Consider the following 14,025-nt stretch of genomic DNA (forward strand, 5'->3'; position numbering starts at 1 on the left):
TTTGGAGTTTTTTGAATGTTGTCTCCTGAAAGGAGTGACAGGATAAGGGGGAGTGCCAGAGGGATGGGATAGATGAGAAATTGGGAAGGAATTCCTGGCTGGGAAGGTGGGGAAGCACTGGAATGGAACTCCTAGAGGAGCTGGAGCTGCCTCATCCCTGGAGGTGTCCAAGGCCAGGCTGGAGATCCAAATCCCCAGGGAACTGGAGGGATCTGAAACTCAAATTTGGAGAGACCTCAGAGCCTCCTCCAGAGCCTCCAGGGGCTCCAGGAGAGACTTTGGGATAAAGGATGGACAGGACACAGGGAATGGCTTCAGACTGGGAACAAGGGGAGATTTAGGATGGGCTCTTGGGAAGGAACTCCCAGAGAAACTTCAGCTGCCTCATCCCTGGAACATCCAAAGCTGGATTGGAGCACCCTGGGATGGAATGGGAAACTCCTGACCTGTTGGAGATAGGAATGCTCCTGTTCTGCTGGGATTTGGAGGCATCTGAAACTCAAAGTTGGAGAGACCTCAGAGCCTCTTCCAGGGTCTGAAGAGGCTCCAGGAGAGACTTTGGGATAAAGGATGGAGGGACAGGACACAGAGAATGGCTTCAGACTGGAAAAAAGGGGAGGTTTGGGAAGGAATTCCTGGGCTGGGCTGGAATTCCTAGAGCAGCTGGAGCTGCCTCATCCCTGGAACATCCAAAGCTGGGTTGGAGCACCCAGGGCTGGAATGGGAAGCTCCTGACCTGTTGGAGATGGGGATGCTCTTGTTCCTCATGGCCAGCAGCAGCGTGGCCATGCAGTGCAGCACCTCGGTGACCTCCAGCAGGGCCAGCTCCGAGCGGGGGCTCCGGAAACATTCCAGCAGCCTCTGGATGTCCCCAACGCCGTCAGAGAACAGCACCATGACAGCAAACATGGCCCACATCTTCTCTGCCTGGGCAAGGACAAGGGAAACACAGCAAACAGCTTGGAGCTTCCAGGGAAATCTCACTAGGAGGTGGAAAAATTCAGTGAGGACTGTGAAATCTTAAATTGATGCCTTGAGAAGGCTGAGCTAGGACAGAGGCTGGGCAGAGTTCCAGAATAAAGCAGGGATTTATGGAAAGGATCCATGGCTGCACCTTGGGCAGCACCAGAGCCCAGCCAGGGCTGCACCCAAGATGACCCAAAACGGCCCCAAAATGCACGAGCGCTGCCGGGGTCTGTCCCTGGGATCAGCTCTGCTCCATTTGCACCTTGCAGTTCATTGTCCCATTGCAGCTTTAGCCCAGGCAGTCCCACCCTGCTTGTTTTTCTCTCTCCAGCCCACGGGGTTTGTGCTCCTGGGCTGAGATTTGGGGCATTTGTCCTTGGTGCCCAGCTGGAGCAGGAATTGTTTTGTCTCCCTGCTCTGTGCACACAGCTCACCACCCCTGGATGTGAACCCAGCCCCACACACTAAAGCAGCTCAGAATATAAAATAGAAAAGCCAAACCTGAGGCATCATGGTCAGCCCAAATGATCCCAAATAACACCACAGAGGGAGGAGTTTGGGACACAGGAGGGCACAGTGACCTCAGACAAGTTTTAGGATGGGTGAAAAAGGGAGGAGCACATCCCATATTTGCATCCTGTCCAGCTTTACCCATCCAAATTTATGGGAATGGCACGAAGGCAAACCTGGATCTCCCCAGGAATGTGGGCTGAGGTCAGATCCCAGGGCATGGTGAGTGACTGGAGGGGTGCTGCCTGTTCCCAAACCACTTTCTGTGGGATTTAGGGATCATTCCTTCCAGCTGTTTGCCTTGATTCCAGAGGAACCAAAACCCATTAAAACACAGCTCCAGAATTCCTCCAAATCCATTTGGTGACAGGAAGCACCACAGAGGCTTGGGGACACTGCAGGAATTTGTTAAAAAAAAAAAAAGCAGAAATAAGAGTGAAATAAAAGAAATAAAAAAGAAGTAAGAGTGAAACTCACCCCAGGCTTGCTGTGCAAATCTGGGAATTTGCTGAGGACACAGAACTGAGCCTTTGGGAAGAGGGGATGGGTTCCCAGCAGCTGCAGAAGCCTGCTGGGATCCACCCGGGCTCCTGTGGATGACACCAACCTGTGCAGGGGGAATAACAGGGATTTGCTCTCCCAGGAACTTGGGGCTGTTCCAAAGCACAGCTGGTGATGCCCACAGCTCACATTAATGCAGCAGGGACCCTCTGAGAGCCACTGAACTCAGCAAAAATAATGTTAATAATTGTCACAAGGGATTGCCTCTGCACAAAGAACACTGCACACAAATCAGTGTTTACCTAACTTTGTATACAGGTAAATTACCAAATACCCATCTTTCAGAAAATTTAAAATATTAATGTAGTCTGTAGATGTTTTTTCAAGCACAGTTTTGACTTCTGCATTCAACCAATCATACTTGCTGTCATAGTTTTACATTAAAAACATTAAAAAAACTGATATAAAGCTTCCAACCATTAAAAAACTGCACAGACCTCTGCGAAAAACACGCAGAGAAAAGAAACCTGGGAACTATGAATAAAATTTTCTTCATGCCCTTTTAAAGTTTTAAACCTACTTTACCTATTTCACAACAAAAAAATAAACACATTAATAATTAACTAGCACCAAAAGCCACCACACTCTTTAATACATTAACCAAAAAATCTTAAAATTAAAAAAAAATAAATCTGTGATTCTGCATTTTGTGGGAAAAATACAGGCAGGAAGGAAAAGAGTTTGGGTCTGGAAACCAAACCATGCATGAATTGCCTGCATCTCTTCACCTGAACACCCTGATGCCTCAGAAATAATGATTCTTAAATCTTCTCTCCACCTGAACACACTCCTATTAATAAAAATTATACTTTTTTCTTAAATCTGCCCTTCACCTGAACACACTGATGCCTCAATAATAATTAATCTTAAATCTGCTCTACACCTGAACACACTGATGTCTCAATCATAATTACACTTTATTTTTAAATCTGCTCTTCATCTGAACACACTGATGCCTCAATCACAATTCTTCTTGAATTTTCTCTCCACCTGAACACACTCATATTAATAATAAAAATGTACTTTATTATTAAATCTGCCCTTCACCTGAACACACTGATGACTCAATAATTTTTCTTGAATCCTCTCCACCTGAATACATTCATGTTAATAATAATTATATTTTATCCTTAAATCTGCTCTCCACCTGAACACACTGATGTCTCAATCATAATTACACTTTATTTTTAAATCTGCTCTTCATCTGAACACTGATGCCTCAATGATAATTCTTCTTGAATCTTCTCTCCACCTGAACACACTGTCTCAATCATAATTATTCTTAAATCTGCTCTCCACCTGAACACACCCGTATTAATAAAAATTAGACTTTATTCTTGAATTTCCTATTCACCTGAACACACTCATATTTACTCTTTTCATGAACACACTGATGCCTCAATGATAATTTTTCTTGAATCTTCTCTCCACCTGAACACGCTCATATTAATAATTATATTTAATTATTAAATTTGCTTTTCACCTTAACACACTGATGCCTCAATAATAATTTCTTGAACCTTCTCCATCTGAACACACTCATATTATAAAATTATACTTTATTCTTAATATTCTTAATAATAATTTTACTTTATTTTTAAATCTGCCCTTACCTGAACACACTGATGCCTCAATAATTTTTCTTGAATTAAAATCTGCTCTTCACCTGAACACACTGTCTCCATCATAATTATTCTTGAATCTTCTCTCCACCTAACACACTCATATTAATAAAAATTATACTTTATTCTTAGATCTGCTCTTCACCTGAACACACTGATATCTCAATCGTAATTATTCTTAAATCTTCTCTTTACCTGAACACACTGATGCCTCAATAATAATTCTTCTTGAATCTTCTCTCCACTTGAACACACTCATATTAATAATTATACTTTATTTTCAAACCTTCACCTGAACACACTGATGCCTCCAACATAATTATTCTTGAATTAAAATCTTCTCTTCACCTGAACACACTGATGCCTCAATAATTCTTCTTGAATCTTCTCTCCACCTGAACACACTCACATTAATAAGAATTATACTTTATTCTTAAATCTGCTCTCTGATGACTGATGACTCAATAATCATTTTTCTTGAATCCTCTCCACCTGAACACATTCATGTTAATAATAATTATACGTTATTTTCAAATCTGCTCTCCACCTAAACACACTGATGACCCAATAATAATTTTTCTTGAATCTTTTCTCCACCTGAACACACTCCTATTAATAAAAATTAGACTTTATTCTTGAATCTTCTCTTCACCTGAACACACTCGTATTAATAATAATTATACTTGATTCTTACATCTGCTCTCCACCTGAACACAGATGCCTCAATAATAATTATATTTCATTCTTAAATCTGCTCTTCACCTGAACACACTGATGCCTCAATAATAATTTTTCCTGAATCTTCTCTCCACCTGAACACACTCACATTAATAGGAATTTTACACGATTGATCCTTTTATTAGGAGGAATTCACTGTGCTGCCCCCACAGCACCCACTATTCCCTGTTCATCCCTGCTGTGTTTTCCATCAATCTGAGCAGCTGGAATTTGCATTTCCAGCCCATTCCTGTGCCAGCAGCCACCTGGACAAGAATTCCCAGTTTTGTGGCCCAGAAGAGCTGGAATAAATTCCTGCACCCAGCTCTCAGACTGGAAGCTCCTTCTGGCTGTCTGCAAGTGTCCCTTAGTGCAATTCCATGCCCAGGGGTGGAACTGGATCATTTTAAGTTTCTTCCCAATCCAAACCATTCCATGATTCCAGAAGTTGGATCCACCTTGCTACTTTATTTTTTCTCTATCTTAACCTCTAAACCTTTATTTATTTTAATGTGTCTCTGCTCTAAACTATAAATCCACATTCCTGCTTTTAAATTTGGAAGTTTTTTCTAAGGTCTCAGATTAAATCTTGTGTTTAATTCTAAGTTTTGGCTTACAGCCCCAAAGTTCTGAGAGTTTTTGGCATTTCAGGCTCCAGCACTGTGGATGTGGCACTTGGGGACACGGGTGGCCTTGGCAGTGCTGGGAATGGCTGGATTCCATGTCTTAGAGGCCTTTTCCACCCTAAAGAATTCCATGATTCCAGGATCTTGTGTAACAGAATAAGGAAAGGAAAGTTTTGTACCTCTTTTTAGTGGTTTTTCCTATTAAAATCACTTTCCCTCCCCATTTTCCTGCACATGTCCCAGAAGACAAACCTGGCAATTTGAAGAAATCCCAAAGGCAGGACAAGGTGAGGACGTGCAGGACTCACCTGACCAGCCCCAGCACACAGCCCTGGTGCTCCTGGGCTATGGAGAATTCCTGCAGGATCTGCTCCACCCTCAGCAGGGCTGACTGCTCCCTGCTCAGGAACTGCTGGTAGAGCTTCTTCCAAGGGATGAACTGGAGGGGGAACACAGCAATCACCTCATGGCATCCCAAAGGCAGAAATCAGGGGGGGCTCAGAGCCATGGGGGTGAAAAAGGGAGCTGGGGGGGAAAGGGAGATGGGGAAGGAAAGGGGGGAAAGAGAAGGGGGAAAAGAGAGAGAGGGAAAAGAGGAGGGGGGAAAATGGGGGAAAAGAGAGAGAGAGAAAAAGAGAGAAAAAGGGAAAAAAGGAAGAAAGAGGGAGGAAAAAAATAGGGGCGAAAAGGAAGGGGGGAAAAGGAGCTGGGTGGGAAAGGGAGATGGGGAAGGAAAGGGGAAAAGGAGAGAGGGAAAAAAAGAGAAGTGGGAAAAGAGAAGGGGAAAAAAGGGGGGAAAAGAGAGGGAAAAAAGAGAGAGAAAAAGAGAGAAAAAAGGGGAAAAGGAAGGAAAAGGGACAGGAAAAAAGAGGGAGGACAAAAAATAGAGCGGAAAAAGAAAGGGGGAAAAAGGAGGGGGAAAAAGGAGCGGGATGGGAAAGGGAGATGGGGAAGGAAAGGGGAGGGGGGGAAAAGAGATGGAAAAAAAGAGCAGGGGAAAGGGAAGAGGAAAACAAAGAAGGAAAAAGGAAAAAAAGAGAGAGAAAAAGAGAGAAAAAGGGAAAAAAGGAAGAAAGAGGGAGGAAAAAAATAGGGGCGAAAAGGAAGGGGGGAAAAGGAGCTGGGTGGGAAAGGGGGATGGGGGAGGAAAGGGGAAAAAGAGAGAGGGAAAAAAAGAGAAGTGGGAAAAGAGAAGGGGGAAAAAGGGGGGAAAAAGAGAGGAAAAAAAAGGGAGGGAAAAATTAAGAGAAAAAAGGGAAAAAAAAGGAAAAGGGGGGGGAAGAGGGAGGAAAAAAAGAGGGAAAAATAGAGAAAAAAGGGAAAGATGGAGGAAAAAAGAGGGAAAAATAAGAAAAAAGGGAAAGAAGGAGGAAAAGGAAAGGGGGGAAAAGGAAAGGGGGGAAAATAAAGGGGGGAAAAATAAAGGGGGGAAAAATAAAGGGGGGAAAAATAAAGGGGGGAAAAATCCTCAAAGGCTGCAAACAGGGCTGGATTTTTGGGGATGGTGAGTGCCTGCAGAGGTGCTGCCTGTTCCCAAGCCACTTTCTGTGGGATTTAGGGATCATTCCTTCCAGCTGTTTGCCTTGATTCCAGAGGAACCAAAACCCACGAAAACAGAGCTCCAGAATTCCTCCAAATCCATTTGTGACAAAAACCACCACAGACACGCCCAGAGGCTTGGGGACACTGCAGGAATTCCCTGGAAAATTCCTGCCAGGAGAAAAGGCTGCAGGGAAAACTCTGCAAAGGGCATTTTATGGAATATTCCAGATTTTTTTTCCATGGATGGGAAGGAATGTTGTTCCAACATGGATTCTGGATATAGGGCTGCAACCTTTGGGCCAGAAGACCAAATAAAAAAAGGCAGGAAATCTAAAAATTCATGGATTGTGGGAAGAAAGATGGGATTTAAAGGAACAAGGAGGCAGGCAGAGCATGGATGATCCCATGGGATAATCACAGAGTGTTCTTTACCTGTGGATCTCAGATTTTGGATATAGGGCAGCAACTTTTGGTCCAAAAAAAATGGCAGGAAACCTAAAAATTCCTGGATTTGGGGAAAAATGATGGGATTTACAGGAACAAAGGGAGGAATGGATGATCCCATGGGATGATCCCAGAGCATTCCTTACCCACAGATCTCAGATATAGGGCAACAACTTTTGGCCCAGAAGACAAAAAAAAAAAAGGCAGAAGACCTAAAAATTCGTGGATTTGGGGAAGAATAATGGGATCTAAAGGAACAAAGGGAAGCATGGATGATCTATGGGATCATCCCAGAGTGTTTCGTACTCATGGATCTTGGATCTTTTGGTTTAGAAGACCAAGGAAAAAGGGCAGGAGACCTAAAAATTCCTGGCTTGTGGGAAGAAAGATGGGATTTAAAGGAACAAGGAGGCAGGCAGGGCATGGATGATCCCATGGGAAGAAAGATGGGATTTAAAGGAACAAGGAGGCAGGCAGGGCATGGATGATCCCATGGGAAGAATGATGGGATTTAAAGGAACAAAGAGAGGCATGATGATGATCCAATGGGATAATCTCAGAGCGTTCCTTACCACAGATCTCAGATATAGGGCAACAACTTTTGGTCCAGAAGACCAAAGAAAAAAATGGAAAAATGGCAGAAGACCTAAAAATTCATGGATTTTGTGAAGAATTATGGGATCTAAAGGAAAAAAGGGAAGCATGGATGACTCAATGGGATCATCCCAGGGTATTCCTTACCCATGGATCTTGGATCTTTTGGTCCAGAGGACCAAAGAAAAAGGGCAGGAAATCTAAAAATTCCTGGATTGTGGGAAGAATTATGGGATTTAAAGGAACAAAGGGAGGCATGGATGATCCCATGAGAAGAATGATGGGATTTAAAGGAACAAACAGAGACATGGATGATCCCATGGGATAATCTCAGAGCGTTCTTTACCTGTGGATCTCAGATTTTGGATATAGGGCAGCAACTTTTGGTCCAAAAAAATGGCAGGAAACCTAAAAATTCATGGATTGTGGGAAGAATAATGGGATTTACAGGAACAAAGGGAGGAATGGATGATCCCATGGGATGATCCCAGAGTGTTCCATACCCATGGATCTTGGATCTTTTGGTCCAAAAGACCAAATAAAAAAAGGCAGGAAATCTAAAAATTCCTGGATTTGGGGAAGAATGATGGGATTTACAGGAACAAAGGGAAACAAAGGATGTATGATCCCATGGGATGATCCCAGAGCGTTCCTTACCACAGATCTCAGATATAGGGCAACAACTTTTGGTCCAGAAGACCAAAGAAAAAATGGAAAAATGGCAGGAGATCTAAAAATTCATGGATTTTGTGAAGAATTATGGGATCTAAAGGAAAAAAGGGAAGCATGGATGATCCCATGGATTTATCCCAGAGTAGTCCTTACCCATGGATCTTGGATCTTTTGGTTTAGAAGACCAAAGAAAAATGGCAAGAGACCTAAAAACTCACAGATTTAGGGAAGAAAGATGGGATTTAAAGAACAAAGGGAGGCATGGATGATCCCATGAGAAGAATGATGGGATTTAAAGGAACAAAGGGACACATGGATGATCCTGTGGGATGATTCCAGAACGTTCCTTACCCGTGGATCCCGGATTATCTCCCTCCAGCAGCGACACACCAGGCTCAGGTTCTGGTACAGATCCAGAACTGGCAGGAAAGCAAAGATGTTCCTGAGGATCTCAGGAGGAAGGTCCTCCATGGATCCCTGAGGAACCTGCCAGCTCCGCGTGCCCAGCAGCCCGAAGCGGGAATCGGGAAGGGGCTCCACCTCCAGCTCCTCCCACTCCTGCTGGAGCCCACTGAGCTCTGGGATCTTCTCCTCAGGCTCCTCCCAGAGCTCCTGCTCCGCTTTGGGAATTGCTCTTTTCCTGGAGTGGGCCCTGGGGGGCGGCACCAGGGCCTGGGGAGGCAGGGAGAGCGAGGGCTGGCTGAAGGAAGCAGGAGGTGCAGGGGAGAAGGGGTCCAGGGGCTCCTCCTTGATCCCAGGGCTCGGCATCCCCGCGCCTCCCGCTCGCGGCGACTTCAGCATCCCAAAGAAATCCGAGATCTTCCTCTGCTGGCCTGGTGCTGCACCAAGGGGAAGAGTGGCAATGAGTTCCGTGGAAATCAGGGAACGAGGAAGGATTTGGGGTTTTGGTGGCATTCCAGGCTGGGCAGGGAATGTTCAGTGGGAAGGGAGCCAGGTACAGAGAGAATTCTCAGGAAAATGGGTCGGAATCCCAAATCTCCCAGGAATTCAGGGCGGGTTTGCTGGGGTTTCCGCTCAGCCACAGGAGTGGAGGCAGCAGGATTTGGGCAATAAAATGAAATTAAATTTAAACAAAAGAATTAAAAAGAAAATAAAAAATTAAATGAAAAGAAATAAAATGAAAATAACAAATATATAAACCAACATAAAATAAGAAATAAAATAAAAATCATATAAAATTTTAAAAAGCAAAATTAAATGCAACAAATAAAATGAAAAATTAAATAAAATAATTATACTTTTTAAAAAATAAAGTGAATAAAATCACAAAATCTCACAGAGAGGAAATGGGTCAAGGAAACTCTTTTCAATGGAATCCTGGAATGGTTTGGGTAGGAAGGGACCCCAAAGTCCCCTCCAGTGCCACCCCTGCCATGGCAGGGACACCTCCCACCATCCCAGGCTGCTCCAGCCCCAGTGTCCAACCTTGGCCATTGCAGGGATCAGGGGCAGCCCCAGCTGCTCTGGGAATCCCTTCCCAAAATCCCACCCCAGGCTCCCTCTCCAGGGAATTCCCTCCATTCCCAGCTCTCCCAGCCTGGCATTGGATCCATCCCCACCCCGACTCCTCTCTAGGAAGGGATTTTGGGCTCTGGGGGCTTCACTGGCAATCTCAGCACTCCAGGAAGGGTCTCCCTTCCCTTTGCCATCCCCAACTTCCATAAAAATCCCTGGGGATGGATTCTGAGTGTCCCAAATCCCAGAATGGTTTGGGTGGGAAGGGCCCTTCAAGGCCATCCCATTCCAATGCCACCATCCCAGGCTGCTCCAGCCTGGCCTTGGGCACTGCAGGGATCAGGGGCAGCCCCAGCTGCTGTGGCAATGCCAGCCCAGGCAGGAATTCCTCATTGCCAAGATGCCACCCATGGCTGCCCTCTGGCAGTGGGAGCCATTCCCTGTGTGCTGTCCCTGCAGGCCTTGTCCCCAGTCCCTCTGCAGCTCTGCTGGAGCCCCTGCAGGCCCTGCAATGTGCTGGGAGCTCTCCCTGGATCCCTCCCTGCCCCAGGGAACATTCCCAGCTGTCCCTGGGTCCCTCCCTGCCCCAGGGAACATTCCCAGCTCTCCCTGGGTCCCTCCCTGCCCCAGGGAACATTCCCAGCTCTCCCTGGGTCCCTCCCTGCCCCAGGGAACATGCCCAGCTGTCCCAGCAGTACCTCTGGGATGTCTCCGTGTGCCGTGGACGGGATGAAGGCCGCGGTTTCCCCCTCCTCCTCCTCGGGGCAGGCTCAGGGGGTGCCTCAGCGGGGCTGAGCCCTCGGGGCTCCGGGCCAGGGCCGCGCACTCGGGGGCTGTGAGGTGCCGCCGCCTGCAGCGCCGCATCCTGCGGGACACGAGGGAAAACGAAGGGAAAAAATAAAATTTTATTTTCTCCTCTGGAATTCTGAGAGGCCGCAGGGTTTCAGCAAGTTATAGTGGAGTGATGGTTCCGTGTGGATATTTAGGGGATGATTTAGTTGGGGTATATTTAGTTAGGAATTCCATCCCAGCCAGGAGTTCCCAGAGAAGCTGTGGCTGCCCTTTTTTATAAATGACAATATAGCTACAATTTCATAATCACATATGATATAATTAGATGTGATGTAATATAATAAGATATAATAAGATATAATATTATAAGATATGATATAGCATAATATAATATAGTATAATGTAGTATAATGTAGCATAATATAGCATAATATAACGTAACATAACATAACATAACATAATATAATATAATATAATATAATATAACGTAATATAATATAATGCAATGTTATAAATGACAATATAGTTAATATATTATATCATAGTACAAATAAAATTATTCTATAGTCATTATAATATTGTAGCTGTAAGTAGAATTACTCTATAATTATTATAATATTATAGTTATAATATTACTATATTAGTATCATATAATATATTATGTATAGCCATATAATCATATTATAATATAAAATATTACATTGTTTATAATAAATATTATTGTCTTATATTATAATTATATTTTTATATTAGTATGATAGGGTTATTTATATTATTATATTATAATACATTATAGCATATTATACATTATATTATAATATATGATACAATATTAACAATATATTAATGGAACCATATTATCTATATATCAATGGAATATATTAATAATATAATATGAATATTGTAGAATTTATAAATTCTGTAATATATTTATATAATCATAATAATATATTACTTGTACAGTATATAATATATTATATAATAAATATAATTAATCAAAGTAATAATTAATATAAATAAATATAAATATAATAAATTATATAATATATAACATAATCTAGTAACATTATAATATATTAATTGTCTTTCATATTTATGCATTGGCTTTACAAGTTATTGTTAATCACAACAGTTTTAATATAATACAATTTATAATCCCTTTTAACTACTTTTTAGATATAAAATCTGTCAGCTTTTATATACACCATTTAGCTTGCACAAATAGTAATAAAAGAAATATATGCTTAGGTTTTCTCATAATATTAGAATAGAAACTATGTAGTTAAATGTAATTAAAATTAAAATTTTATTAAAATTAATTATGTTGAATACTTTTATTTACATAACTAACTCAGATAATGGCATAAAATAACAATGTTAATTCAATTTATTTGTGGAGCATCTTATCTAAATGATAATATTTCAATAACAAGAACCAAGACACCCAGAAAAATGTTCCCTACTAATTCTCCAGTTATCAAGAAATGTCAAAACAACAAAATAGAACCTCAAGAAAAAATAAAATACATAAAATAAAATAACATGCAGACAAGTCAAAGGTCAAAATCAAGAAAAAGTATTCTCATAACACATAAACTAACAAAAATATTATATATAATACTGAAATATTATATATATTATATATAAAATATGTATATTATATATAATATATTGAAATATATATAATCCTCATAAATATGCATTTAACCAATGTAATAAGAATATAGAAGAAAATTATTTTAAACTAATGGTGTGCTTTTGGCAATTTGCACTAGATATATATAGAAGAAGAGATTAAATAAAATAAACCAAAATTAGAAAACCAAAATAAAATAATAAAAATTTAAATAAAAGATTAAAAATTAAATTAAATTAAAGGACAAACTCATTTTCCCAAGGAGGAAATTGTTTAAGAAAACTCTTTTTCATGGGATTCTTTTATCTCTTATTAAACTATTAACCCTTTTGCAGTTTAAAAAAATCCTCCTGGGAATTATTCCCATAAAATAACCAAACCTTACTTGGAACAGGCACAAACTCCTCTCTTCTGGCCACCAAAAACCCCCCACAAAATTCAATTTTTTTCCACAAAAGAAGGCAAAGCCAGCAGGAGCGGCTGTCACAGGATGAGCTCCCTCCTGCCAGCATCAGCAGTTTCACTTTTGCTTCCTTTAATTTATTTATTTCTCTTTTAAGAGCAGCAGCCCCAAAAAAGCCCCATTTTCCTTAGGGCAGGATCCAAGGATCAGCCTGGTTATTCCTTGGGATAATTTCAGGGTTTTTTCCAATGGAATGATTTTATGGACGTGCTGCTCCCTCCTTTTCAGCTCAGCAGAGCTAAAACCACTCAGCTCTTAGGGGAGCCTGGTTCCCAACATCCCCATTTCCTCAAAATTTGGGAAACGAGGGAAATAAAAGGGAAAAATCCAATTCAAGGCACTTTTATGGCTTTCAGGAATGTGCTGAGGGAATCTGGGGCTGGATTTGGGTCATCTTTTCCAACCGAAATCATCCCAGGATTCTACTTAAAAATGGAATTTCTCAGGCTTCACCTGCATTCCTATTTTTTCCCAATTTCCCGTGTGGCTTCCAGTGTCAGCCAGGGCACGACATTCCAGCTGGGAAGCCAAAGGATCAGAGGATGGAGGGGGAAGCTCCCAAGGGATGAGAAACATTTGGGATGAAGTTGGAGCTGCTCCCTGTTTTCCCTCCAGAACGTCCTTTCCAAACCCTTTCCCAAATGGATGCACCGTCCTCGTCCAGAGGGTGCCCTCATTTCCAACCCCCCATTCCCAAAAACCCCTCAGTGCCAACGCCCCAGTTCCAAGGAATCCCCTTTTAACCCCTTCTCAGCCAAGGGCCCCCCTGTTCACTCCCCCATCCTGTTACTCCTCATTCCCAATCCCTCAGTTCCAAGGATTCCCTCTTTTTTCAAAGCTCCTCTCAAATCCCAAGGATTCCCCCATTCCCAAGGATCCCCTCAATGCCAGCTGTCCCCTCAGTGCCAACCCCCCAGTTCCAAGGATTCCCTAATCCCCAAGGAATTCCCTTTTAACCCCTTCTCAGCCAAAAGATTCCCTGTTCACTCCCCCATCCAGTCACCCCTCATTCCCAATCCCTCAATCCCAATGATTCCCCTTTTTCTAAGGGTCCCCTCAAATCCTAAGGACACCCCCATTCCCAAGGCCCCCCTCAATGCCAAGGGTGCCCTCACTGCCAATCCCTGAATTCCAAGGATTCCCTCATTCCCAAGAAATTTCCTTTTAACCCCTTCTCAGCCAAGAGCCCCCCTGCTCACTCCCCCATCCTGTTACTCCTCATTCCCAATCCCTCAATCCCAAGGATTCCCCCATTCCCAAGGCACCCTCAATGCCAAGGGTCCCCTCAGTGCCAATGCCCCGATTCCAAGGATTCCCTCATTCCTTAGGAATTCCCTTTTAACCCCTTGTCAGCCAAGACGCCCCCCGTTCACTCCCCCATCCTGTTACCCCTCATTCCCAATC

At 42.8% G+C, this 14,025-nt stretch overlaps 1 protein-coding gene across 1 annotated transcript in view; it reads right to left on the reverse strand.

Annotated features, from left to right (window-relative positions):
* FBH1 (F-box DNA helicase 1) overlaps window positions 1–10,594 on the reverse strand; it is a 32,920-nt gene extending 22,326 nt beyond the window's left edge. Inside the window, exons 1-5 of the mRNA XM_059472947.1 lie at window positions 10,429–10,594; window positions 8,606–9,093; window positions 5,311–5,441; window positions 1,954–2,083; window positions 737–927 (exon numbers count right to left, since the gene is read on the reverse strand). Coding sequence (XP_059328930.1) covers window positions 737–927; window positions 1,954–2,083; window positions 5,311–5,441; window positions 8,606–9,093; window positions 10,429–10,594 — 1,106 coding nt within the window. The remainder of the gene's footprint in view (window positions 1–736; window positions 928–1,953; window positions 2,084–5,310; window positions 5,442–8,605; window positions 9,094–10,428) is intronic.
* Window positions 10,595–14,025: the final 3,431 nt, after the last annotated feature.

The sequence above is a fragment of the Ammospiza nelsoni genome, chromosome 5, assembly GCF_027579445.1.
Source record: "Ammospiza nelsoni isolate bAmmNel1 chromosome 5, bAmmNel1.pri, whole genome shotgun sequence".
NCBI lineage: Eukaryota > Metazoa > Chordata > Aves > Passeriformes > Passerellidae > Ammospiza > Ammospiza nelsoni.